Below are 24,679 nucleotides of genomic sequence, written 5' to 3'. Positions count from 1 at the left end.
TAAATTTTGAGTCTCACAAATGTATTTTATTTTTCCAACTGCTGACGCATAAGAGGAAATTCGTGTTGTGTGAAAATAAACAAAAATATCAGAAATAAGCGCGGCTTGTTTTTCCTTGTTTCTGGAGAAAATTAAGTGGGCTCTGGGGCAAAGGTTACTTGCACCGAAATGGAACTTTTCCCGAAAACTCGAATATATAATAAAACACACTCGATCCATCATAAAAACGCTCTTGTTTTTTCAGGTCAGAGGTGCACCTATTTGTCGCTGTCGCGGCTAAGTGATTGATAAATTGTCTCCCCGGTGACAAGTGAGAGAAGAACGAGAGTGAGAGCGGCAGTTGTTGTGTAGTTTCTTCGTCTTTTATCTTCGCCTCAGATGAGTGTCATATTTTCAGGCATAATTAATTGTTTCAGAAAAAGCGGCTGAGAGCTACGCGCGGGAGTAATGAGCCGGAGCAAAGTCATCTGAGCCACGAAGACGAAATTTGAAAATTTACAACATTACTTATATTCAGTTTTTGAAAGTTATAAGAAAAATTTAAATTTCAAAAAACTTGAGCTAAATTTTAAGTCTGCAGATTTGATCAGTTTCATTTTCACGCCACGGATTTGCATTCAAGGATAATATCAATAATATGCTAACTGGAAGGCGATGCGACCCCGGCCTCCGTGTGTTCCTTGTGCTCTTCCATCTGGGCTGCGCCTCTGACGATTTTCTGCTCGCGCGCGGTATATTGTCAGGGGAAATCTGCATCGCCCTTTGTAACAAAGATTTCCTTTGATATGCCCGCCCATATTGCGTGTATACATTACAAGGCAAATTAGAATCTTTGTGTCTGCATGCGGAGAGAGCGAGATTGCTGCCTCTTGTGCCTCCGCTGTGTTGCGATCGAAGAAAGGCGAAAAGGAAGAGTAAGCCCCGCCCTAGCAACTCCCCTTGCCGGGCAGGATTGTTACAAATTTATTTTGCGCAAATACTCCTCCGGGAGATAAAAGGGTTTTCTTGAGGCATTATTCCGCCGAGCATGCAGGCAGCCAGCCTTGCGGGATAATTAACTTATTAGCGGAGGAGAAGACGAGGGATTAAGAATTCTCTTTTCCAGGGGCATTTTAAGAAGGTCAATCTCGGGCGGTAACCAGATTAGCCCTGCGAAGAGAATGACCCCAAAAGCATAATGCTCGCGCATTTGCCATTCCCTGTGTTCTCTTCTCGACTGCCACTTTTATTTCCCTCTTTTTATTCCTGCTCTGGCTGGTGCGCGCGTGTGTGTTTTGCCCTCTGGTTTTTCCTTTGTGGAGCGAAGGTTTATTTTCCGATTGGGTGACTCCCATGGGATATGCAGCCCGCCGTGCACGCACATCCAATCTGCTTGCCTTTCTTTTCACCACAACAAGCTCTCTTATATATATATATTTTTTATATATCTTCTCTTTTTATTTTGCTCTTTCTCCTGCCACTCTCTGCAGAAGAGCTAAAAACAAAAGGACAGCTTCCTCTCTATCTTTCTGCCTCGCTTTTGATTGGCCTCTCTCGAGAGAATTACATTCTCTCGAGCCAATGGAAGCTGATGCTATTTTATATATATTGAGAGAGAGAAAAGAAGGAAGGAGATTGCAGATGAAATAAAAAAAGAGCAGACGAGTTGTGCTGCTGCCTCCCCGTTTTTCCCAGGCCACCACCGCAGACGTCACAATATCCGCAGTGTGCGATTGTGTGCTCACGTGTGGTCCTAATTGCCGACGTCTTTCCAGAAGGGATGAAACGCATTATTCGGTCTCCCAACCGAAAAGTAGGGGATGTGACCCTTGGGCGTGAAATCCCCCGTTCGTTATTTCTGATGCACAACACCTGTGTAGAAGCACACAACATACTTTTCTTGTTTGACTCGGCCTGTCTTGAAGGAACGCTCATTGTCTTTCACAAGCGCATTCCACGCGTTCCACCCGCCCTAATTAGGCAGCGTAATAAGTGAGACGCTGAGAAATTACTCGTTTCCTATTCTAATCACGCACGAAATCGGTTAATTATATGAACAAATTCCCTTCTTCGTACGGATTACAATTCATTCTTGCCAAAGAATCTTTTTAATTCGTTATTATTTGTCTCAATTCACGATAATATGCGTTTATGTGGCGTGATGTTTCACAGTGAACTTTGAATTGCGGAGAAAATTAAACTAAAAAAAAGACAAGCGATGCACATTGTGCAATTAAACAAACATGTACATGAACAGTAGTGTGGAGATGTGTAATTTCAGAAAAATGCGCATTTGTGCAACAAAAATGTTTATAGACCAATTAAATCTATAATCTTTTCTTGGCATTGAATGAATTTTTTTTGGTTTACATTCCGGCAGAGTTTTCCAGAACAAAAATAGCCTCTGGCGAATTCTTCTTATGTGACACAGTTGACTTAGGGCATTGATTTTTAGAGCGCGGACCTGCACTCTGCTCTTGTGTTGTATTCATCTTTATGAAGTGTATTTTTTCAGCAGCATCTTTTGCTGATAGCCCTGTTGACCCGCGAGTATCTTATTTGTCTATATTGAAATGCAATATTTTTGAGTTCCCTCGCCTTTGGGTTAGGTCAAGAGTATATAACAGAGAAAGAATGAGAGGCGACGACTGAGACTGCAGATTACAATTGCCATTGGAAACCTTGACATTGCGTCCTTCTTAACCCACCGAGGGCAAAATCATTACATTATTATTTGTGGTCTGCTTTGCTTCGAATATTCAACATTAATTTCGTAAAAAGGGTGGTCATTGCAACAATGAAATTTATTAAACATATCTTAATGTTTTTTCTCAAATAAATTGCATCTATCTCAATATAATCCTCTGATATGGACCAATAAAAATTAAGTCTATTAGTAAAAAAAAGAACAAACTTTAAGCTAGATTATTTATATCAGAGTCATAAAATAAAATAACAAAATAAAACTTTATTGAAATTAATTGAAACCTTTTTAATTTTGAGCTCAAAAAATGTACTTACGCAATTATTATTAATAACTACAATTTCTTCCTAAACATTTTCAAGAAATTAAAGCTGTTAAATCCGAAAGACTTGATGATATTAATTTACAATAGATTAAATTGGATTAGATCCATATTTTTTGCATTAGACATATGCAATAGATCTCAAATTTGTCTTTAAAATAGTCAATAAAATAGCAATAAAAAAAAAACATCTAAAATATTTCAAATTTAACATTCAGGGATTGAGCAGATTATTTTACCGGTTTCTATGCAAGCGAGAAGAAAGTGAAATTTTAGCTCTCTGCTGTTTACACAAGTAATATCATTTGAGAATTACGCAGCAAATTTCGCGGGGGTTGGCAAAGTGTAAAGTTAACAAACAGGCGCTCGGCGGCAGACAATGTGGGCCGCGTTATGAATTTATAATGGCCTCATCACCCACCGGCAGCTCCCCAACAATGGCGTAATGACGCCGAGAGGTCATGAAGCGTGCAAGCCAGATTATTATAACATCATCATCGTGCGGAGAGCAGCATATTGCGCGGGGGCACGAACAATGCCACGGGAGCAAGCGGACGGGGGAGTTATTAAAACAAACTTGCCGCCGACGAGGGAGAGAATTATTATATCATGAGAAGAATGTTTATTCAAATATTGCTGTGGTTGCGCACAATAAATCTCGAAACCGCATCCCTCTCCGCTTCCGGACCACTGACTCCGCCAGTTAGAATCACTTCTGGATTTTTGCGCGGGGGTGGTGATGATAGTTTTCCTTTTTGTGATCCGGCGTGCGGTTTGTTCTCAAGGGGGTTGGTCACGTGCCTAATTAACCGCCGGCTCACTTTTTCCAATGAGTTTTTGCCGTCAAGTGGGGCCTTTGTGGGATTTTTTTTTGTATTTTTTTTTTTTAATGCAATCATTCAGAGAGAAAGCGAATGATGTTTGTCATTCGAAAGAAATTAAAAGCGGAAATTTGAATTGGTTTTTTGTCTAATTTAAATAGTAAAATTTTGCCTCTTGGTCAGAAGTGAATTTTTTTTTTAGATCAAAGTTGAATTGATTTTAAAGTTCTTGGTAGGCTTTTTCAAAAAAAAATTTTCATAGAAATAAATATTTAAGAGTATCAATGAAAAATGATTAAAAAATTTATTTGGAGCTGTATAAACATGGCCTGAGTTTTTGCGTCTTGATTTTTTACAAACTCTATAGATAATTTGGACGCGCATATTGAAGCGGTCTGCTTTCAACGTCACAAACAAAAAGAATGTTTTCGTGAAAAGAGCAGTAATTGACCTCGATAAGATCGCGCACAATGAAATTTGAACTCGCCAACAGGCACACACAGTTGTCACTCCATCTGGCATTAGCTTTGTGATTTGGGGTCCGAACCAAATATCACGTTCGCATCATGCACAGAAAAATGTGCTCGCTTGCAGACATAATTAATTTAATGAATGTTTTTTGACGTGGCAATTATTTTATTTATTTGGCACACACGATGTAATGATAATGTTTTATCTCAGCATTGCCTTGCACTTTGGGCAATAATTAGACTTTCAGTATGAAAATATGAGTTGTATGCACTTTTTATTTAATGATACGAATATGAGACTCAATTATTCGACGAGATTGAATTGCGAAAGCGTAACTTAAGTTGATAACGAGGCGCCTTTGGAGGACAAAAAGACAATTATTTTGAAACTTTGTAAACAAGCAAAGGAAATAAAATTTAATAAACTTGTGCTGCAAGAAACCAAAAGTTAGGAAAATATTTTCATCTGTCTTATTTTAACTAAAAAAATATTTATTTAGGAAATTTTTAATTTTAGCCCAGTAGATCAAAAAATAAAAGATGTCGTTTTCCATGTTTAATGTAATTTTGAACTATTTCTGAATGAGAAAATTAATGGCCTGAAGTTTACATTTTTTCTAACATTTTTGTGCATTTCGAATCCACTCGCCGTAAAAGTTTTCATTGCGAGTGCCGTGTTGAAATGTCGACGTGTTTCGACTATTTTGAAAAGCATTTTGTTCCTGCGTCAGCCGAGTGTTAAATTTAGTGGCCTTTCACGTGGTTTCTTTCTCGAAAACTGCCGCCGCGATGGAGAAAAAAATTAAGAGGGGGCGAACACAGTGAGTCACATTTTGTCCTCCGGCTCTCGTGGGTGGCACAAAAATATATATCAACGCCGTCCGAATTAACTAACATTCCGCGCTCTACAAGAAAATTATTATCTCTTTGACAGTCGGAACTATTTTCACTTAATTTCTGCGACCGATGCCGCGCCGAGATTATTTCTCTTAATTAATGTGCCAGCCGTTCATTGCATCATTAGGCGGCAGATAATGGTCTCTAACTCTCCAGCTCCACATTTCAACGAATCGTGTTGAAAAATTAATAATTCTCTTTCGGCTGTTTATTTAAAAAAAAAAATAAAAATATTTTCTCACAGATTTGCACAAAAAGCGACTCGCTAATTTTCACGGATGACTTCGCGTACGAGTGTGGAAAAAACTGGAGGTGCGAAAAATCAACGCATTGTGTTAAAGAGGAAATATAAAGTCAACACGGCGCGGAAATAATAAAATCGCGAGTGAGCAACGGAGCGAAAAATTTTGCGCCACACGACCGGTTGTTTTGTGATGGAATATTAATTAATTACCCCGGCATGTTCCACCGCCGCTTTTACATTGATTCGAAATAAAAAAGCTCCAACAAAGGCGTGCAGGCGTAAATTTTTACTTGCACCCGCACAATGCTAATAACTGCCATTAGTTAATTAGTCGCTCATTGGCGGATTTGTCAACAAAAAGCAGCCCCACCTCATGCAGACACTGCGATTTTCAATCCCGGGGCGCTGCATTCAGCCGAGGGTTGCACACAGAGCGGTTCCATTCGCTCGTGATAAATCCATGTTGTATGACGACGCGGGTTTGTTCATGCTAATATCAAAGCACACCACATGCCAATATTATCAACGACTCAATGATTTAGTTAGTGTATTATTAATATACGGCCGCCATCATCCCCGGCGCAAAGCCTATAGGCGGCTCGAAAATTGAGCTCTGTATCTATTCGACTGACGATCTATCTCTCTCTGACGTTTTCCAGCAGCACAAAAACATTATATTGAATATTTATGCTTTCAGCGCACTGCCTCGCTCTCTCTCGTTAATGGATAATAGATTTCAATTTGCTGTTTGCTCTGCTGCCGCCGATTTTAATTAAACGGCGCACGAACACTTTTGTTGGTGTTTGCAGTATGTATATGTTTATGAGCGCTCATCGGCAAAAGCAAACAGTGATAATGGTGCCGCACAATTCGGCATTATAACCAACGAGTTTTGTAACTGATTAGAGGAGATAATTACATTTGGGATTAATTTGAAAAGTTAGGTTCAGATGATTTTTACTGGAGTATATCGATATCACGGGTAAGTATGATTTTTTCCAATGAAGAAGAAATGGATAATTGTCAGAACAAACTAGAATTATTTTATTTGTCTGCCGAATTACTCACTTCAGTGTAAAACTTAGTAATTATCTATTCTGCGAATTGGCATAAAAATAATTAATTCAGAATGAAGCGAAAGTTTGAAAAAATGTTGTAAGTTTTAAAATTCCCGTGAGACCTCTGACAATTTTGACTAGTTTTAATTTGCCTGGGCAGTAATTGCCTTCTGATACAATCAATAAAGAAACTTTGCAACTAATTTGTAACTGATATCTTTGATTAAAATTTCTAATTTTTAACAAAAATAAAGTTGGTTATAAATATAGATAATGTAATTTTAAATTTGTATTTTATTATTAATATTAGTTTACTTTATTAATTTAAAATAGTTGAATTATTTAACAATAAAATAAATTTGTTAATTAAATTTGAATAATTTTCAATTTTACACTGTTCTGTGAACAAATGATAAAATATTTTAGTTATATGTTTCATTACAAAAAAAAAAAAAAAAAAATGGAAATAAAATATGATAAATTGTATATATAATGAGAGACAACATCAATTTAAACTTATACATAACGTTGCTTTAATAAATTATGTTGAATTATAAGTATCTTCTTTAAAGGTTGACAAATTTTATTAAATTTATGGAAACAAGAAAATAAGCTAGCTCTATTAGTTTGTCTAGAATTTAGAAAATCAGTGTACCGCACAAAATAAATCGAATCAAGATGATTTGCATTTTCTGGGTTTTAAACATTATATCAGCTCCGTTGGGGTGGAATTTGAGATCACGCGGTTTTCTCTCTCAGGAGCGGGCGATGCGTAAAGCGCGATCGTGTCAAAAGCGACTCTAGCGCACTGACTAATGCACGTAGATGTTTGTGCGATAATTATTGGCATTGTGCGCGGGGCGTCGTCGATAAAGCGGCTTTTTGCACACCGTGATGCCTCCGTCTGCACGCTTGTACACCCTCGCTTTCAACGCAGGCGGCGTAATTTTTTCCACCCGCGCGCGCCGCAGTTGCATTCGCGGGCGTGTGTATAATTTTCGCACAAAAGTGGGTGTGAGACACGCCGCGGGGGTTGAAAAACGAGAGAAAGCAAATCTGCAGCGCTCTTTTTTCCGACGTGTGCGCGGTTTTTGTTTTTCTCACTTTCATTTTTTTTTTCATTTCAATTCAGCTGCATTTTAATTATTATATTCGCACCCCGCGCCAGCAGACACTCGAGTGTGAGGTGCGACGGAAATTTTCACGCATTTTAGCTTGTGGCAAATTAGCGTCGACGCGATTGCGAATCTTTTGAATTGATTAGGGTATCCGAAAGCTTTTTGTTCCGCCGACACGCGCTTGTGTAGAAAATCCACTCATTCTTCGTTCAGATTTTTCTTTATCTTTTTATTTTCACGGTTCGGTCAACACCTGATCCTAATATTCTTTTCACATCGACATTATTTGAAAAAAAAAAAAACTCATAAAGTGTTTGGGTTTTTTTAAATTTAGTTACAACATTTTCGGTAACAAACAAACAATAATTATTATTATCTGCTTTTTATCAGATTTTATCTGAAAAAATTGACTAAATTTAATTTAATTAAGTACTTTGTCTTTCAAACCAAGAATATCATACTTTTTATAGAAAAAATCCTCGATTTTAAATTTCGTAAAAATTACTTGTTAAAAAATACTTTTTTTCCAGGGAACTTTCATTTAGAATTTGAGCTTAAGAATAAATTTTTAAGTGATAGGATACCAGTCTACTCATGATTATAATTTTTTTTTTTTTAACAGACAATTGAATTTATCTCTTTCCCCGTTGGGATTTTTGCTGAACTTTCCTCCTAGATTGGAGCAACTCTGTTTTGATGGAACGACAAACAAACAAACTCGGTCTCTTATCAAGATCCACCAACGCGAATCATCACGCATATTATTCAAAGAAAAGCAAGGGGAGCCGCAAATCCTCCGCTGCTACGGTGCTTTGTCAAAAGTTTGCGCTCATTATCAAAACACGGTGGCGCAGAGACTCATCAGTATTCCAAATACGCGATATTGTGTAAGCAGCAGCATCAAAGGGGTATTATGTGCGCGCCATATAATATTATTTGTTGTTGCCATTATGGTGCTCTCTCTCTGTGTTTGCGTCGACGACGGCGGGTTGCTGCTTTGGGCGCTCGCCATTGTATACCGGGGGGTATAGTATATGCATGTATATTCAAACCGTGCAGAAATTTGATGATGTTGACGATTGTGTGTGCCATTGAAATTATTGTCGCCGGCTGTTTGTGGGAGTTGCTTTGTGTACACATTGTGCGCTCCTATTGCAAAACGCTGCCATTCAATTATGTAGATATTCCGCCCAGCTCGCCTACCTGCCTCCCATTCTATTATAAGCGTACCACAGAGAGAAACGCAGCACCTCCCAGCAGCCGGGGACAAACAAGCCTCGGCACAAAGAGCGGATCTATCGGCACTGGCGCAATATTCACGGGGATTTATTGAATGGGATCAAAATTTGGATGTAAATTGATTTACTTTGAAGTAATATTGGGAAAAACTAAATTATATTCTTTCCACTTAAAAACTATCTCCTGTAATTATTTTCATTCTCCGTGGTTTAGAAAAAATTTCTTGTCTGAAGTAAAAACCTCCATTTTAAAGAATTCGCGCTTCTGAAACATAAGTTTATTGAAGGTTTACATTTAACCGTCGAAAGCTTTTGAATCTTGAAGTTTTGATCTAAATGTCTTGAATTTGGTCAAAATTATTATCGATTTAGCCCTCTTAGAATTCTTTGGATTGTGAATTTATTTTTATACTTTGATAAGTCAATTATTATTATTTTTTTTTAATTTTGAAATCAAGAGTAAGTTTATTTACTGGAGCTCCCCTTTAATAATGAATACAAATATTATGTACAGAATTCAAACCAAGAATAATTTTCAAGCTTGATTGCCTCTTTTGCCATTTCAAAACGTCTCCTTTGAAGATCTGTCTAGCGGAATTAGACGTGGATTCTTATTTCTTCCTGAACAAGATAACGACAAGATGAGAAATTAGCCGAGCGGCAGAAATTCTCGCCGCGAGATCAGACAACGTGTTTTATTCGGAACAAAGATGAAGAGGCGGCGAGCAGCAGAGCACGGAGGATAGGGAAGACCATAACCCACACCTGTTCGACATTATCTTTGTGCGCAGAGACTCTCCAAATTTTAAAACATCCTGTGTGCGTGTCACATACACATCTATATTTTTTTTTTGTCACAGATGTCCGATGTGCAGGGAAGAACTTTTGATGAAATAATTACTTGAGTGTAACATCTTGTTCCTCTCTAGGTTCTTGGCTGTCAGAAAAGCTGTCTTATTATCGAAATGAAACAATTATACAGCAGAAGCGTCAAATTTATTTCCAGCGTTAATCTGGATGAGGAAACGAACTCTGGTGTTAAAAAATGATGTGGCTCATAAAGCGAGATTTCCTCAGAAATAGATCAACGCCACCGAGAGCGTGCCGGCTCTAAATTAAATGCATAAATTTAAAACAAGAAGAAGAAGAGCTAGCTGGTGACAAAACCGAAATAGAACTTTATGGAAAATCCGCTTTCAATTTTTACTGTTTCAGGAAGAGAGAGTTTGTAAAACTCGATCCGAAAACGACCCAAGAGGTACAGATATAAAAATTTCCACCGGGCTTTTATTTGCATTTGTTATGGGTGTCGCTCTGGTTTTAAATTTTACGATCTTGCGTTTTTAATACTGCCGAGGGTATATTTTTACAGACAAATGCAGCTTTGCAGAAGTTCTTGTGTACGCGGGGTGGTGTGTGTTCGCGTCGGCAATGAAAGCATTGAACCGAGAAAATGACGGCCTGCAAGCTTGAATTTGACGCAAAACACATGGCATATCCACCCACGCACTCGGATTTCAAAAGTTTACGCGGGGCAAACTGTAGCGAAAGATTCCAGCACCCAATTTTTAAAGCTGTAGAATTTAAAATTAGTGAAGATCATTTCGATTTTTGTAAAATTATGAGATTTTGGCTGCTGAATTTTGTTTGAATTTTTTTGTTTCCAAATTTACTTTGGCCGTAGAAAATAGCATCAGGAGCACACAAAGCAAGATAAATCACTGTCAACTTCGTCAATAAAAACATAAAGGGGTGTCGTAAAAAGGCGCGACTCGCCGCGGGTTTTTTGTTTACAAAAAAGCGTTCCAAGTGTCACCGAAATTCGGTCGGAGTGGATAATTTTTCCAAACATCTCAAGCCGGCCTTTATAAACACAATTAGTCGTCCTCCACATATGCATGGTGATCTGTTTTATAGAAACTTTTGTTCTAAAATTAGAGAAGCGGCGCGCGGCCTCGGCCCCAGATAAAAGAAGAGTTGAGTGGCTGCGTTTTAAATAAAATATTATAAGACGAAGAGAGTCGGTCGGCAGCAGTGTTCTGCGAGCTATTATCCTCATCTCTCGCTCTTAAGAGCATTATCAAAAACACACAAGCACTGACGCCGCCACCACAAAAGTAGAGACGCCGCCGCCTTGTGTCTTTTTTTTTCGCTCTTACCCCTTAAGTTTTCTTGAGTTACATACGAATGTGCGTGGTGCGGCGTCAGATAAAAGAATGGGTCTTGCGCTCTGTGTGTAATTTTTTGTCGGTTTACACTGAACAGACACCTAAGCTCACACCATGCTTTCCTTTTCTTTTTGCAGCAAGAAGGACTTGAGATTTATTACTCATGTAAGTCGAGACGAGGCAAAAATGTATAAAGTGGTTTCTTGAAATTGGTTGGATTTTTTTTTCGAGAATGCGTGTGTGCCTTTTTTTATTTTCATTTAATTTTTCCAAATGTAATTTATCGATTTGCAATATTTTTTTGAATTTTACAGCTTTCGGAATTAACAGTACATAAAAATTACACTTAAGTGCGAGTGCCACCATATCGTAAAATATGCCGTCGCGCTCCGTAGATGTTTATTTTGCAATCGGACGACTCTTTCACAGGACCTCTCGACCCCCAGGTGATGATTAGAGAAGCTACCTTTCTGGATAAATTAATTTTTACGAGCGGTGCCACCATTTTAAGCCGGGGAGAGCAAAGTGCCGCTCCGAGTGTACGGATTAATTAAAATTTTTCTCCTTTATAATCAGCCAAGCATTTCTGCTATAAAAGTGTAGCGAGGGTAATAAAATCTCACACGGAGAGCTTTGATTTCTCACTTTTGTCCTCCCTTACTTGCAGCACATCAAAAAACCGGTTCGTTAATAGAAGAGAGACGCGTACAATACGCATAAATCTGCGATGATATTGCCGCGCGTTTTAGTGACTTGGAGTTTCTTCTTTTTCTTTGATCATCGGCATTATTATGATGATGATCACTATTACGTCGAGAGAGATAGATATAGAGGTGCCTGCTGGATAAATAAGAAAAACTCGTTTAGCCTCGCAATTTTCCTCTTGTGCCACTGATTGTGAGCAAATGTATTAAAAGCAGAGGCACGCCAGGCGATTTTTCAAGTCCATAAACTTTAATTGCAGTATTATTCGAGTGCGTGTGTATAATCTATTCGCAGACCAAAGCATTGATGAAGACTTGAAAATGTGTGTTCGCTGTAATTAATTGACCAGTGAAAGATTGAGCTTTGCTCACAGAATTGCATTCATTGAAACAGAGCTTGAAGTTAAAAGAACCAAAAATTGGTTTCAAATATTTAGCAAGCGTAATCTAATAATTAAATTTTTATATATTTAATTTATCTATATAAATAATATTTTTATTTTAATAATTTTTATATTTTAATTTTATTATTTATTTTAAAATTGCTTAATAATTTTTTTGATCTACTTTAAACCCACACAGTACCCACAATTATAAATAAACAACGTTGATTAATTACCAAAATTAATAATTAAATAAAACAGCTCTAATACTTCTCCCATAATTTAAAAATTATAAAATTTCTGGGTGTCTGTGATTTATGAAGAAAATAATTTGAAATTATAATTGGAAGCTGAAGTTGAACAGATAATATAATGAGCTCATTTGTTTTGTTTTTGTGTTTACAAATTGATTGTTTCGCACAAACTGAAAAAAAAACCGAGGAACATGATAAACATATTTTTTGCAATCGACGGGTGGGTTACTTGTTTACTCTGTTCTCGCACAATATTGGCATGCTCCGATAAATTCCATCAATAATGCAAACACAATGCCGGCGCGCCGCGGGCAAAAACAAATAAAGTCATTAGCGCGCGCAGGCAAAACAGGGCGACGCAGCAGCACAAAACACACGCGCAAGAGTACATGTACTTTGCTGCGCAACGAACTCTTTCAAACGTGAAAATAATGCGCGCATTCAAAAGCACTCGCACAAAATAAAAATACTCTACTGTACCGACTTTTTTTGTGCAAACAGAGAATAATAACGAAGGCGCACAATTTGAATTATTGTACAATTTTTTTATTACCAAATCTACGCATACATGCAGATGATAATGTGTTTTTTTTTACCATACAAAGTTTCATTTCTCTTCTCGATTTACCATAAAAATCATGTAAAAACGAGGAAAACAAATTAAGAGGCTATTCATGAATTTTTAGATAAGAATAAATAATGATTTTTAAATAGAAGTGTTTTTTTTTTAAATGTGTTACAGACTTATCTGGGAAATAAAATTTATTATTACTGCTGCGTATACTGAAAGTTTATAATTATTAACTTTACGAACTTTCTATTGGTGGTAAAAATATTGAAATCTCGCAAAAAAGTATTGTCTATAGCAATCAGTATAGATTAAAAAGAGTTGTTGAAATATTTGACATAAAATGGGAAAATACTAATTCTTTTATTTATTTGCATGAATTTGTGACGCTGCACTGTTAAAAAGTTTGTATATCAATCCCAAAACTACCAATTTAGATTCTATATTAATCTACACTGCTCTCTTGTGTCATATTATTTCCGATTTTCATTTGGCACGGGTCACTGCCGCGTTTCAAAACATTTTGATGAATTTCAAACGCGATATATATACATCCTCTCTTTGATTATTCGCGTACATCCGCGTTTTGTGTTTTGCGACCAATCAAAGGGTTTTTTTGTACGCGGCTGTGCCGGCAGCGCACACGAGCGAAAACACGCCAAAAAGGATTTTTATTTTATTTACAACATTGAACATTTATCACAAGTCGCGCTTCATTATCACAACTCCCAGAGCATCATCGGTGTAAAACACACGTGTGTTTGCTCGCTGTGTGAATATTTTGCGGTTGGAGTGCTGACGCATTTTGATTATGTACGCAAATTTATGTCAATTTGCGAGTGAAAGGTTTTCGGTTTTTCATCAATCCTATTGAAAAATGATAAATAAATAGTCGGTTTGACGACAGGCGCGCAAATAATTCTCTTTGTGCCGCCTCTGCGCGCGCGTTTCATTTCAATCAGACACACGCTGATGCTTTTCGGAAAAATGATAACGCTCAAATCCCAACTGTAATTCAAAGAAGGATAAAAAGGCTTAATTGGGATTTAACAATTTTTAAACCCTTTTATTAATAAAAATGAATTAATGAATGGCTCTTTAAAAATTTGACCAAATTCAATTTAACCTATATAAATTTAGTTTTGTTTTAAAGGAAAAATTAAATTATTTAGGAAGTATTTGTTGGAAAAAACGGCACCAAAATGTTTGCTGGAAGATTTACACATTAATTTATTGGTTTTAATAGTTTAATTTTCAATCATTTTCCAGCTGAAGTATTATAATGCGATTACAGACCGAATCACTTTTGCCAAAATCGTTTTTCAGCACATCCTACGTACGCGTATATCTTTTTATCTCCGCGCACAGAGACGCATTTTCGACCGAGCGCACAACCTAAAAACCGAGAGCGCGGGGAGTGAGAGTTGCGAATTTCCACAACACAAAGTTCTCTCTTTAAAACTTGAGCCTGCGGAGAATAAATGTAAATTTGAGTTCGCGAGAGAGAGAAAAGCACCAGCAGCACCGACGAGTTCTACTTAACAGAAACAAAATGGAACTCGCAGCAAGGGCGGAAAGGATTGGAGGCTCCCGCTCGCTTTTCACGGGAAATAATTGTACGGGAGAGAACAACACGGCACAAAGTGCTGAATACATTTGTTCGCCACGCTCGCTCTTCTTTCCCATTCGACTGACAGACAGAGCAGAGCGGAGAGAAAATAATAAAGCGCCCGAGAGAACGAAGCAGAAACTCCATCCAACTCTTATTTTCTCTTTGTGAACTGGTAAAAAAGGGAAAAAAATCAATTCAGCGCTCGCCCAGAACAGGAAAATTTCACAATGTTGATGCGTGCGGGGAAAACAAATCCTGCTACTTTTCTTGCCGATGAATGCCCTCAAAATAATATACCTATTTTGAAAAGAGCATTAAGAAGGGCAGCCCTTTGAAAGATTGGCGTGTAATTTTAATTCCCCGGGCGCTTTTCAAGGCAAAGACAAAGCGCGTCATAAAAGAGCTCCTCTCTCTCTCTGTTTATTGAAACTGCGATTGTAATTTGCGGAAAATAAAGGAGAGGGGGCGCTTCTGATGAAAAGCCCCGGCAAAAGAGCTCGCGGTGCATTATGGGGCGCACCGTGCTGGAAATTGTCTTTGTGCCAAGCAATGCCGATTTAATCCTCTTACACAAACCTCTCTGACGTTGGAACAGAATCTAGTTGCCACGAGCGGACTCTCAAGGACTAAATTTGAAACTAAAGAAGTTCGGTTCTCTCATAAGACTTGGGGCTGAAGAGTTTTGAATTGGTGTGCGCAAAATTTTGAAGCAAATGCTCCAAATTATGTATTTGTCGATATTTGTACTACTGATAATTTCCTGCCGAGCTTGGGAGCTCGGAAAAGATTCAATTTAGAGTTTATCCAAAATTTGGTGATTTATCAATCAAGACAAACTTTTTTTGAAGTTAAAAATAATGCGGCGGGAAAAACAGGCCATGAAACCCTCTGGTTTTAAGCTCGAGGTGAAAATTTTTGTGTGTTGTTCATTAATTTTTTACCTTGAGAATTAATAAAAAATAAAAAAAAACTAGTGTTGCAGCAGTTGAAACAGGTTGGGATAATCAGAAATTTTCTAAATTCACTGAAAATTCATTTTTACAAATCAGTTTTAGACATTTCTGTAGCGTTTGTTTCGCAAAATTTCAGACTTTTCACAAATTAATCTGAAAAATTGTTACTCCTGCAACATCCTGTCTTGCAAATCAATAAATGTTCTTTCCTGGAGGTTATGCAATGGATTACACAGGCGTCGGGCAAGTTGCATACCCGCCCTCTCGCGGCACAGTCATTGCGCGTCCATTGTGGTGCGCGCGCGGATCTCTCTTTCTTGTCGTGGGCGATTGTGTTGGCGGCGCGCTTTGTCGGCGCGCAGAGAGAACAATAGGTGCACCTGCTATTGTGGAGCGCCCGCCCGCAGCCGCGGCGCCGCCCAATCAGAGCAAGCGCCGCCGCCGCGCGCAGCTACCTGTTGTCTCGGCCGCCCGCTATTGTTGTTGCCGGCTCTATTGTGTCTCGATTCACAGAGCAGCCGCACTACAATAGGAATCTCTCCGATTCAAAGCGCTGCGCCAATCGGCGGCGCGCTCCGCCGAGCCAAAACAGTGATCCGCATGCCTGCAGGAATAATTTTGTGGTCAAATAGTCTCTCCAAAAGATGCTGATTTATGATGAATTATGTCAACATAAACAACGGTTGAGCATTATTTGCAACTTAATAATTTGAACGCTTTTGGAAAACCAATAATGGTTTTTTTTAACAATTTCAATGAAACTGAAAATTAATCGGGAAAAGTTTGAAAGAGCAAAAATTTAATTATATTTTCTTAATTTAAACTAGTTTAAGATTACATTGTTTGAATAAACCAAAAAAATCGTTACAATTTTGTTGAAAAAAAAAATTGAAAAAAAATTGGTTATTGGCCCATTCTCTTGTTTTATTTTCTTACTTTTTCAAAACTTTGTCTTGTAAATTTTATGCTTTAGGACTTTTTCCAAATAGCCGCGGGAATTTTCAATTTTCATACTCAGTCAATTCAAGTTTTCTTTTACTGCATTATTTGCTGTCGGAAGTTATTTCGGGGGCATTGAGTGCAAAATGACTTAATACCAGTCAGTTCGTGGAAGTTGTTTTGAATATTTGCAAATAGAAGGACGAGTGAGTTGAATGTGCTCGTCGCGCATTTATACGTATATTTATTGTAATGCGGCGTCTGCGGCTGCAAGGGTCACGACCTCCGAGTCTGAAAGCCGAGGCGCCGCGACGCGCCAAACAAAGCCTCTGTTCTCGAGTGTTGTGAATGCTTTGGTATTGTTCCGGAATTATAGCCGTCCAACCGCTTGTCTGCGCTACTCTGGTTACACACCCGCGTGTGTTTGGCAATTCGCATCAGTTTCCCTTTTTGAAATCTTTAAACGGGCGAATTCCATCCGCACTTTATTAGTAGCGTTTCGAATTTCTCTGATTTCAAACGGCCGTAAATAGAGTGTTTTACTTTTTTTTTGGGAGTAAATTTTTTTACAATTTACGAGCGACTCTCGAGCAAGTTTGTGAGTAAAATGTGTCTGCTGCAAGGGAAGCGTATCCTCTTACTCTTTTATGATTTACAGCTTCGGAGAGCACAGCACATTATAGCGAGTGCGCGCGCGGTGTGTTTTAATTGCGCTGGAGCACCGCAGCATCAATAATAAATTAAATACAAAACAGAGAGAAGAAGTATAAGCCGCACTCTTAAGTAGCTATTTTGAGCTGGCTCGCGGTGGCAGCAAGGGTGTGCGGGGGGAAAAAGGAGTGAGCTGAAGAGAACAAGAACCCACTGGAGGCAAATCACGAATGTCTGCATTTGATTAATAAATACATGATAATTATATTAAAATATTAATTAAATAGAATTAATAATATCAAAATATTAATTGAATAATTGAATAGCAGATCTTTGATTTTGTTATTCATGAACATTGGATATATTTGTCCAATTCAGGTCCCATTTTGAATTTTGTTCAGCAAATTTTTGTATATCCATTTGTGTTCTATAGATATATTATTAAAACTTTTAATCCTCCTGAAAATTATAATAGTTTATTTCATGTTAATTTAAATATGCAAGATCCCAGGGGTTATTGAGTGTAAACGTGACTTTGTTTACAATACCGTAACCCTTACTACTATATAATTGTATGTTATAATAATATAAAGTGATAAATAAGTAATTGTATAGCCAAATAAAATTTAAAAAAAGGAATAATAATAATTTTTAGTAAAAATATATAAAAACATTTTATACAAAAATAAAAATATAATTTAAAAAATAATATATAAAAATACAATAAATATTGATGTAAAATATATTGTTTTTAATTTTTTTTTAATTTGCAACACCACCACTGACTGAGTGCTGTGCTGTGCAGTGTAGAGAAAGAATTCGATCGCCAGCGGAGCAGCTCTTTGAAATTCTGCGCAGAACAGAGCAGCATTATCTGAATAACATTTTTATTTCTTTTTTCCTCCTCCTCCTTCCTCCACTGCTTCTTTTGAAGAGTTTGCCTGCTTTTTATCTCGCTCTCTTTCTTTTATTCGCCAGTGGCAGCCAGCAGAACGAAATTGGAACATGAAAATAATGCAGTGGGGAATAATAAGGCGGAATAAAAGATAAGGCGTCCTCCTCCTTTCGCATGGAGATATTCAAAAACAAAGCAAAACTCGTCGGCGAAAGAGAGAAAAAGATCAAGGCGAGAATATGAAAATACAACGTTTTATTTAAGAAAAAAGTTTGTTCCTGCTTTCCCTTCAGGTTTCGCACACAATAGGATTAAGGGTTGAATTCTATTCATGATTGAGTGAGGGAAAATATTGTGTAACTTTAGATGATCAGTACCGGTCCAAGGGAAATCCGATATGCAATAAAATACCCTATCCATCGGCAAGGAGAGAGAGCAAAGAAATCCGCTGCTCTTGATGATTAATGCATCGTCCACATATCTGCAGATCGCATCTCGATTGTCCGAGAGGTGTTGAAAATCTCAGTGTGCAACAAAATGGTACTTATATAATAATGATAATTCAAACGGTACACAGGATTTCTCTCTTCCTCTCTTTGGATCATTAAAAGCTATTATGCGTAATTTAATCAAGAAAGACGTTTGGATGTGAGAAAAATGCAGAGCGAGAAAGAGAGGTGACACATTTATTATATTTCGGATTTGAATCGCCGCGGTGCTGCTGCTGTCAGTTATCGCGGCAGCAATCGTGTTACAAAAGTTATCAAGGCGCGCAACTTAACCCCTTCCGTGCGCTGCTGTAGGTATTGCATTGTACGCGCAGAGGCTGCTGGTCAAAACCACTTTAAATAGCTTTTCACGCAAATACAAAACACGTTCTTAACACCTCTCTTTCTTTCTTTCTTTCTCATTATACACGTACGTCTGTGCCTGGTCTTTTTCCAACAAAAACCTCTCGCTCTAGCTCTCATTATAATGCAAGATTATTTCACAAAGATACAATTCAAGCATGCACTGCCGCAGAGAATGACGTGTCACTCATCTTCAAGTGCGCCGAGTCGACGCGCACATCAAAAGCAGTTTGGAAATAAAAAATTGTTGACAACTTATTCGAGTGAATGAGTCGCATTGTTGCCCTCTTGAGAGGGCCAGGATCTATGCTGATTCGGAAGAAAAGGCTATTGTGGCACTGAAAGAGTGCGAAAACCAGTTGAAAAAGGTAAATGCGCAAATAGAAAGAGAAATCAGTGTGGAAAATCGACACACGTGCGTCCAGAATTGAAAGTGGCAAACTCAATTGGGAGGGACCAGCCCTTGAAGTTTCAAAAAAAGTTTTCTAAGAAAGAATATAAAATAAGAAATAAAATCAAATTAACGAAGAAAGTAAAAAGATTATAAATGTATGATTGTAAGATGTAAAGGTTAAATTTTAATTTCGTTTTCAACATTTTAAAAATGAGAAAAATTATTCCCTTCTCATATTAAATGTCTAAATATTAGACAAATTTTTATATTTCAAGTGAACCTGCAAAAAACTGAAGGCTATCGGTGCTTAATTTTTACTTCAAAAAATTCAGCATACGAATTTTAAAATTTGTTTTTGTAAAACTTTGATTAACTTTCCTTAACTGTAATTTCCATAATATTTAAGTTTCAAGAACTCGATTTTAAATACTGCCAAAGCAAATAAAACAAATTATTTTATCATTTGAGTTGATCTGTAGCAAGCAAATTTTTATAACCGAAACCGAACTGAAAAAATGCACACCCACTTGCTGAAAACGCAACGTTGGGTTATTTATCTTTCATTACTACAACCGGTCTTGTACAAAATACTCGATTTTTTTTTCAAACAAAGTTAGTTGAACATGTGGTCACTTTTTTACATTTCGCAAAACCAGTGCTGCGTGCAGGTCGATGCGAAAAGTCGCAGTAATGAAGTACGCCGGTGCGGACATGTGACACTTGCGTTCATTCGACGCACAGCTATAGTTTTTAATTTGCGCAACTTATTTACCTGCTGCGCCCGACAGCGAGCAAATAACGAGATCGTACTGCGAGTAGAAAATAATACGAAACGGTAAATCATTTCAGTTTATAAAGTTTTTCTACCGAAGAAAAATAATTTCAGTTTTTATAAATAATAAATTAAAAAATATAAAAAGGTGATTCTAACCATTCCTACCTTGCTCTGCTGCTCCTGCTGGATCAAAAGCTGGTCCCTGACCAACTGCAGTTGCAAAATCATTTCGGAAAGGCGGCGTTCCTTTTCGACAAAAGTCTCTCCGCCGACCAGGGCGTGCTGCAAAGCTGCGCCGTCCACGTCCGACTCGCTGCAAAAAATCCAATCGCACAAGCCGCACTTTAAATCACAGAAAATAATGCAAATGGCAAAAGTTGGTTAATAATTCAGAGCAGACGTGCAACGCACTCGGCGATAATGCGGACAATGCAAAGTATGCCCTCTCGGAAAAGGAAAATACATAGGCGGGGAGTTGGACAAACGCCGCGCCAGCTGATGAATAAATAATTCACCTGCTGCCCCTCTCGTATCTAATATAATGCTGTGTGCATTATTCAAAAATCGGGACTTTTGCGGCACAGGGGGTGAGTCTAGAGCGACCGGTCACTACTTTTTAAGTGGACATTCCTAGGCAGAGCACGCGGTGTCGCATATCAACTGGATTTGCAGTGCAAATGCAAAGCGAGCCGAGACGAGTCTTCGAGAGGAAAAAATAGGGCTGTTTGTAGATGAAGAAGCTGCGCTTTTTTTCTTTACTGCGAGCACTCTTTCGCACTTCTTGTACACAAGAAGGAATACGTAATCAGGAAAAATAGAAAGCAAACTTCGGCCTCTCGCTACGTGTTTATTGGAAGTCGGGAAAGAAAAACTTTGCAGTAGTAGAGAGTAAGCTTTTGTGAATTTGTAATCTGGACACAAGAAAAAGGAGCAGGTGTTGCTGGAGTGCTCGACCGCTCTGCTATCACGGTTTTCTCTCGCTTTGAAACTCACAGAAAGGCGTGCAAAAATCCACCAATGTGAAGTAATGCTTGCGTTGAGTATAGTGGCCAAAAAAGAATTACTTAAAAAATCTAAACTTTGAACAAATGAATAGCCCAAAATCACAAAATTGGAAAAAGAAATTTTTTAATATTTAATTTTTCTCTTAAAATGAAAATTTCCTTTATTAATGTAACTGATTTTATCTTAAAATTATATTATATGAAAGTTTGCCGACATTTTTTTTAGAGCTTTTGCAATTTAATTTTTGTTGTCCTGATTGCAGGTCATTCATTCCATCGCAGTGTTAGGCAGAAAGGGCTATTTCGGTACAGTGTGCTGATGTGCGTTGTGTACGTTTTAATATTATTTTTAATCATTTGTTATCTTTATGAAGGGTCTGCTGCTGTTGTAAACAGTGGCTGCTGAGGTGCTTTCGCGTGTATGTTGCGCTCTCGCGGCCAATTCTTCTTGAGCAATTATTATTTCTGTGTGTGCCCTGCAGAGAGTCAATATCGAGCCTGTAAGCAGCTCCTGGGAGGAGCCGTTGGCCTGCAAAGTTTGCTTCTGTAATATCTGCAGTTTAGCTCGCGCCGCGCTCTGCCTGTTCAATACAACGCTCAATAAATGTGATGTGTTTGTTATTTTTCATACGCGGGCGGCAGCGCCGGTGTGCTGAGTTTGCATTAGGTGGGGAGTTGTATTTTAAACTAAGTTCTAATTTTAATTCTTTCAAGGGAAAAATGGCTTGAAAATTTGTAAATAAAAATTGTTCTTTAAATTACGGTTACATATTTTAAGATTGCAATTGTTTTCAATGAATTAAGATAGACATTTCCAAATTTCTGAAATAGTTAACTTTTTTTGCGTTGCGTATGTACCATGAATGGAGAATAAATATAAATAATAAATAATTTGATAAAAGATAGTGAGTGAAATTCACGTCAATTATTCAAGATTAAAGAAGTATTCTTTTGGTTCCCTTAAAAATTTCAATTATGAACAATGTCTAATTTAATCCTTAATTAAATTTTGTTATCTTTATAACCCTTGTGTGATAATAAATTGATCACTCTTTGCACTTTGACTAAAATCTGTACTCCCATAGTTCTGCACGAAATAATGCAGGCGTGTACAACAGCGTCCATTACAAAACCACACGTAAATCATCTTTCTAGAAGCTGCGGTGAGGTGAATTATAAATATTCTCGGAAAACCACGCGCAACTTCACTGGGAGGCTCTCTTTCTCTCGGTGCGCTTCTTTTATTTTTAACCCTCTCTCTCTCTCTCTCTCTATTTCTCCGCAACGCTAGCTGGAATCATTTTGCATATAATAATGAAAAGACTGAACCTGCTGTTGCCTAATTTATTACATACGGTGAGGCCGCAGTTCTATTATTTATCACCAACCGGTGCAACGTACAAAATATTGTGCGAGCAAAGCATAATTAAAACGCTAAAATAGAACTGCTGGATAAAAGAGGTAAAAAATTCGCCGGCATTTGAATTTGATACTCGATACCTTTCTTTATAAGCGTCTCTTTCAGTTGGAAAACTTCAAACAAGGCGCGCCCCATTAGTTTGCCGTACAGGAATGCCGCTGAATTCTTCTTTTCAAAACAACAGTTTTAAGTTGCATGCGAGCTTATGAGAGCTCGGTCTATTTTTCGACTTCGGAAAGAGACACTCGCGGCTCAAAAATGAAAAATGATTTATGCTGGACTTAATTCGCAGCGCCGGGATTAAATTGTCCGTCAACACCAAAAATAATTCAAGTTCAATTTATAAAGTGCAGTTTTCACTGGTGTGTTGCGGGAATGTGCAGTGCGCCTACAGCCAGCAGGGGTCTCTTTGTGGTGGTCTGCTCAAGAACACTCTAATTTATGGGCGTTTGGTTATATTCTCTGCGAAATAATGGGCTTGGCCGGCACCCGCATGTGGTTTGCTGCCCACAGTAAACAAACATATCATTTGTTCATAGATTCATCTTCTGCAACATCCTGACGTAAATTATAAAATAAATTGGGTAAAAACATAAAAAGAGTGTTATTTTCGGTAACTTCTTGATTCAAAGAAATGGCCTGATTTATTATGAATAATTTTTCTTTCTATTAGCATTCGTTTGTAGATGAAAATTCTAAGGAGACGTCATAATAAAAATCAAATTCATTGGAGAACTGAATTTTGAAAATTAACATTGTTATAATAGGAATTTCTTAATATATCTTAATATTTCTTGTCTTAAAATTTCTGTAAATTGATAAAAACAAATTATCAAACCATGTTCCTATCACCCAAATTAAGTCAGTAAAATAAAATCAATAGGTAGCTCAACATCAAAATTTATGTAGAGTACAATTGAGTAATTGGGAAACGGTTCAGTAAATATTTTTTCTTAGTTTCGATTACTATTAAAAATTTATGACTTTTGAAAGACATACCTGGTCGATTTGGGAGTGGTGGCGGGTGTGGGTCGCCTGTGTTCCTCCTTGAGGGTCATTTTGGAGGTGAGCCGCTTGAGGACGTCGTCCATGGTCCTCTTGGGCAGCAGACTGTTGTGGTTGAGGCTGGACGAGTTGTTGTTCAACCCCTTGAGCTCCGAGTCGTACTGCAGGCGCTGCTTTTTGGCGCGCAACTCGTGCTCCTCTTCTTCATCCTCCTCGTCCTCCTCTTCGGGGCCGCTGCTGTGCGGCGACTTGTCCTCGCCGAGGGAGGTTGGCGCCGCCGACGCGGCCTCGTCGCCGCTGTCGTCGACGCCGCCGCCGGCCACGTCGCCGTTCTCGCGCGCCGGCGACACCTCGCCGTTTCCGGAGGAGTAGTCCTGAGGGGCGCCGCCCTCGTGCAGCTTGGTCGGGGGCGATTTGCGTTTCGACGACATTGTGCTACTCCTGGGAACAGAAAAGACAACAACGCGTCAGCGTGCAGTTTCCGAGAGGGCAACAGGAAGTAGAACATGTGAGAATGGGAGAGTGTGGAATTTTAGGGAGATGCCGCCGCCGAGAGAGGTTTTATTTAAGACAAGGGACTAATGAATTTTCGCGTGCATTTTTTCTTCCCCTTTTTGTTTTTGACGGTGGCTTAATGTGTGAGAAAAGTGGAAATCCTAAAACTTTTGAGTCTGGATTGTGAGACTTTTGTCGTTTTCTTAATGAGTAAGAATCCTTAAAAAATCCAGCCAGATTTAAAATTCCCTGTCTTCTCTTGTGCAATTCCAAAGTAAATAAAACTTAGTCAAAAAATACAGATAAAGAAATGCAAATTGAATTGCGTGATTTCTGAAAATATGTAATTATTTTTTGATCTCGGTGGAGATGAGCAACTTTATTGTTTCTGCATGGTACAGAAAATCCCTGCTCTACTAGTTTTGGTTTCATCAAAAAATGATCACCTTGAGTGCCAAAACAATTCCATAACAACAACTTCTAGAACCTATATAGAAACATTTAATTATTTCCAATTATTTCTTTAAATATGGTTTATCTATATTGCTCTTACAATAACAATGTAGAGAATGAACTTAAATTCGATTTAAAACATTTAATTGAACCAAATTCTACTGACCATGATTAAATTAAATAAATGGTTACTGTAAGCATGAACAAATGAGAAAGATAAAGAAATTTATTTAATTTAAAAATAATAACTTCACCTTATTTTAATTAAAATTTTAAAACAAAATAACATAATATTCCATTTCTG

At 37.9% G+C, this 24,679-nt stretch overlaps 1 protein-coding gene across 6 annotated transcripts in view; it reads right to left on the bottom strand.

Annotated features, from left to right (window-relative positions):
• Positions 1 to 24,679, bottom strand: part of LOC132199477 (transcription factor Sox-13-like) — a 199,879-nt gene that overhangs the window by 12,129 nt on the left and 163,071 nt on the right. For 5 of the 6 annotated variants that reach the window (XM_059624214.1, XM_059624218.1, XM_059624215.1 and 2 more), the window contains 2 exons: positions 23,422 to 23,868; positions 20,155 to 20,311 (listed from right to left, as the gene is read on the bottom strand). In XM_059624214.1, the coding sequence (XP_059480197.1) occupies positions 20,155 to 20,311; positions 23,422 to 23,868 (604 nt within the window). The remainder of the gene's footprint in view (positions 1 to 20,154; positions 20,312 to 23,421; positions 23,869 to 24,679) is intronic. The other variant, XM_059624219.1, reaches the window with a different exon arrangement.

Source organism: Neocloeon triangulifer, unplaced genomic scaffold (genome assembly GCF_031216515.1).
Source record: "Neocloeon triangulifer isolate White Clay Creek 2 clone unplaced genomic scaffold, ASM3121651v1 ptg000014l, whole genome shotgun sequence".
NCBI classification, from domain to species: Eukaryota; Metazoa; Arthropoda; class Insecta; order Ephemeroptera; family Baetidae; genus Neocloeon; species Neocloeon triangulifer.
Note: the sequence above shows the minus strand (reverse complement) of the source record. Positions and strands in the feature narration are given on the sequence as shown.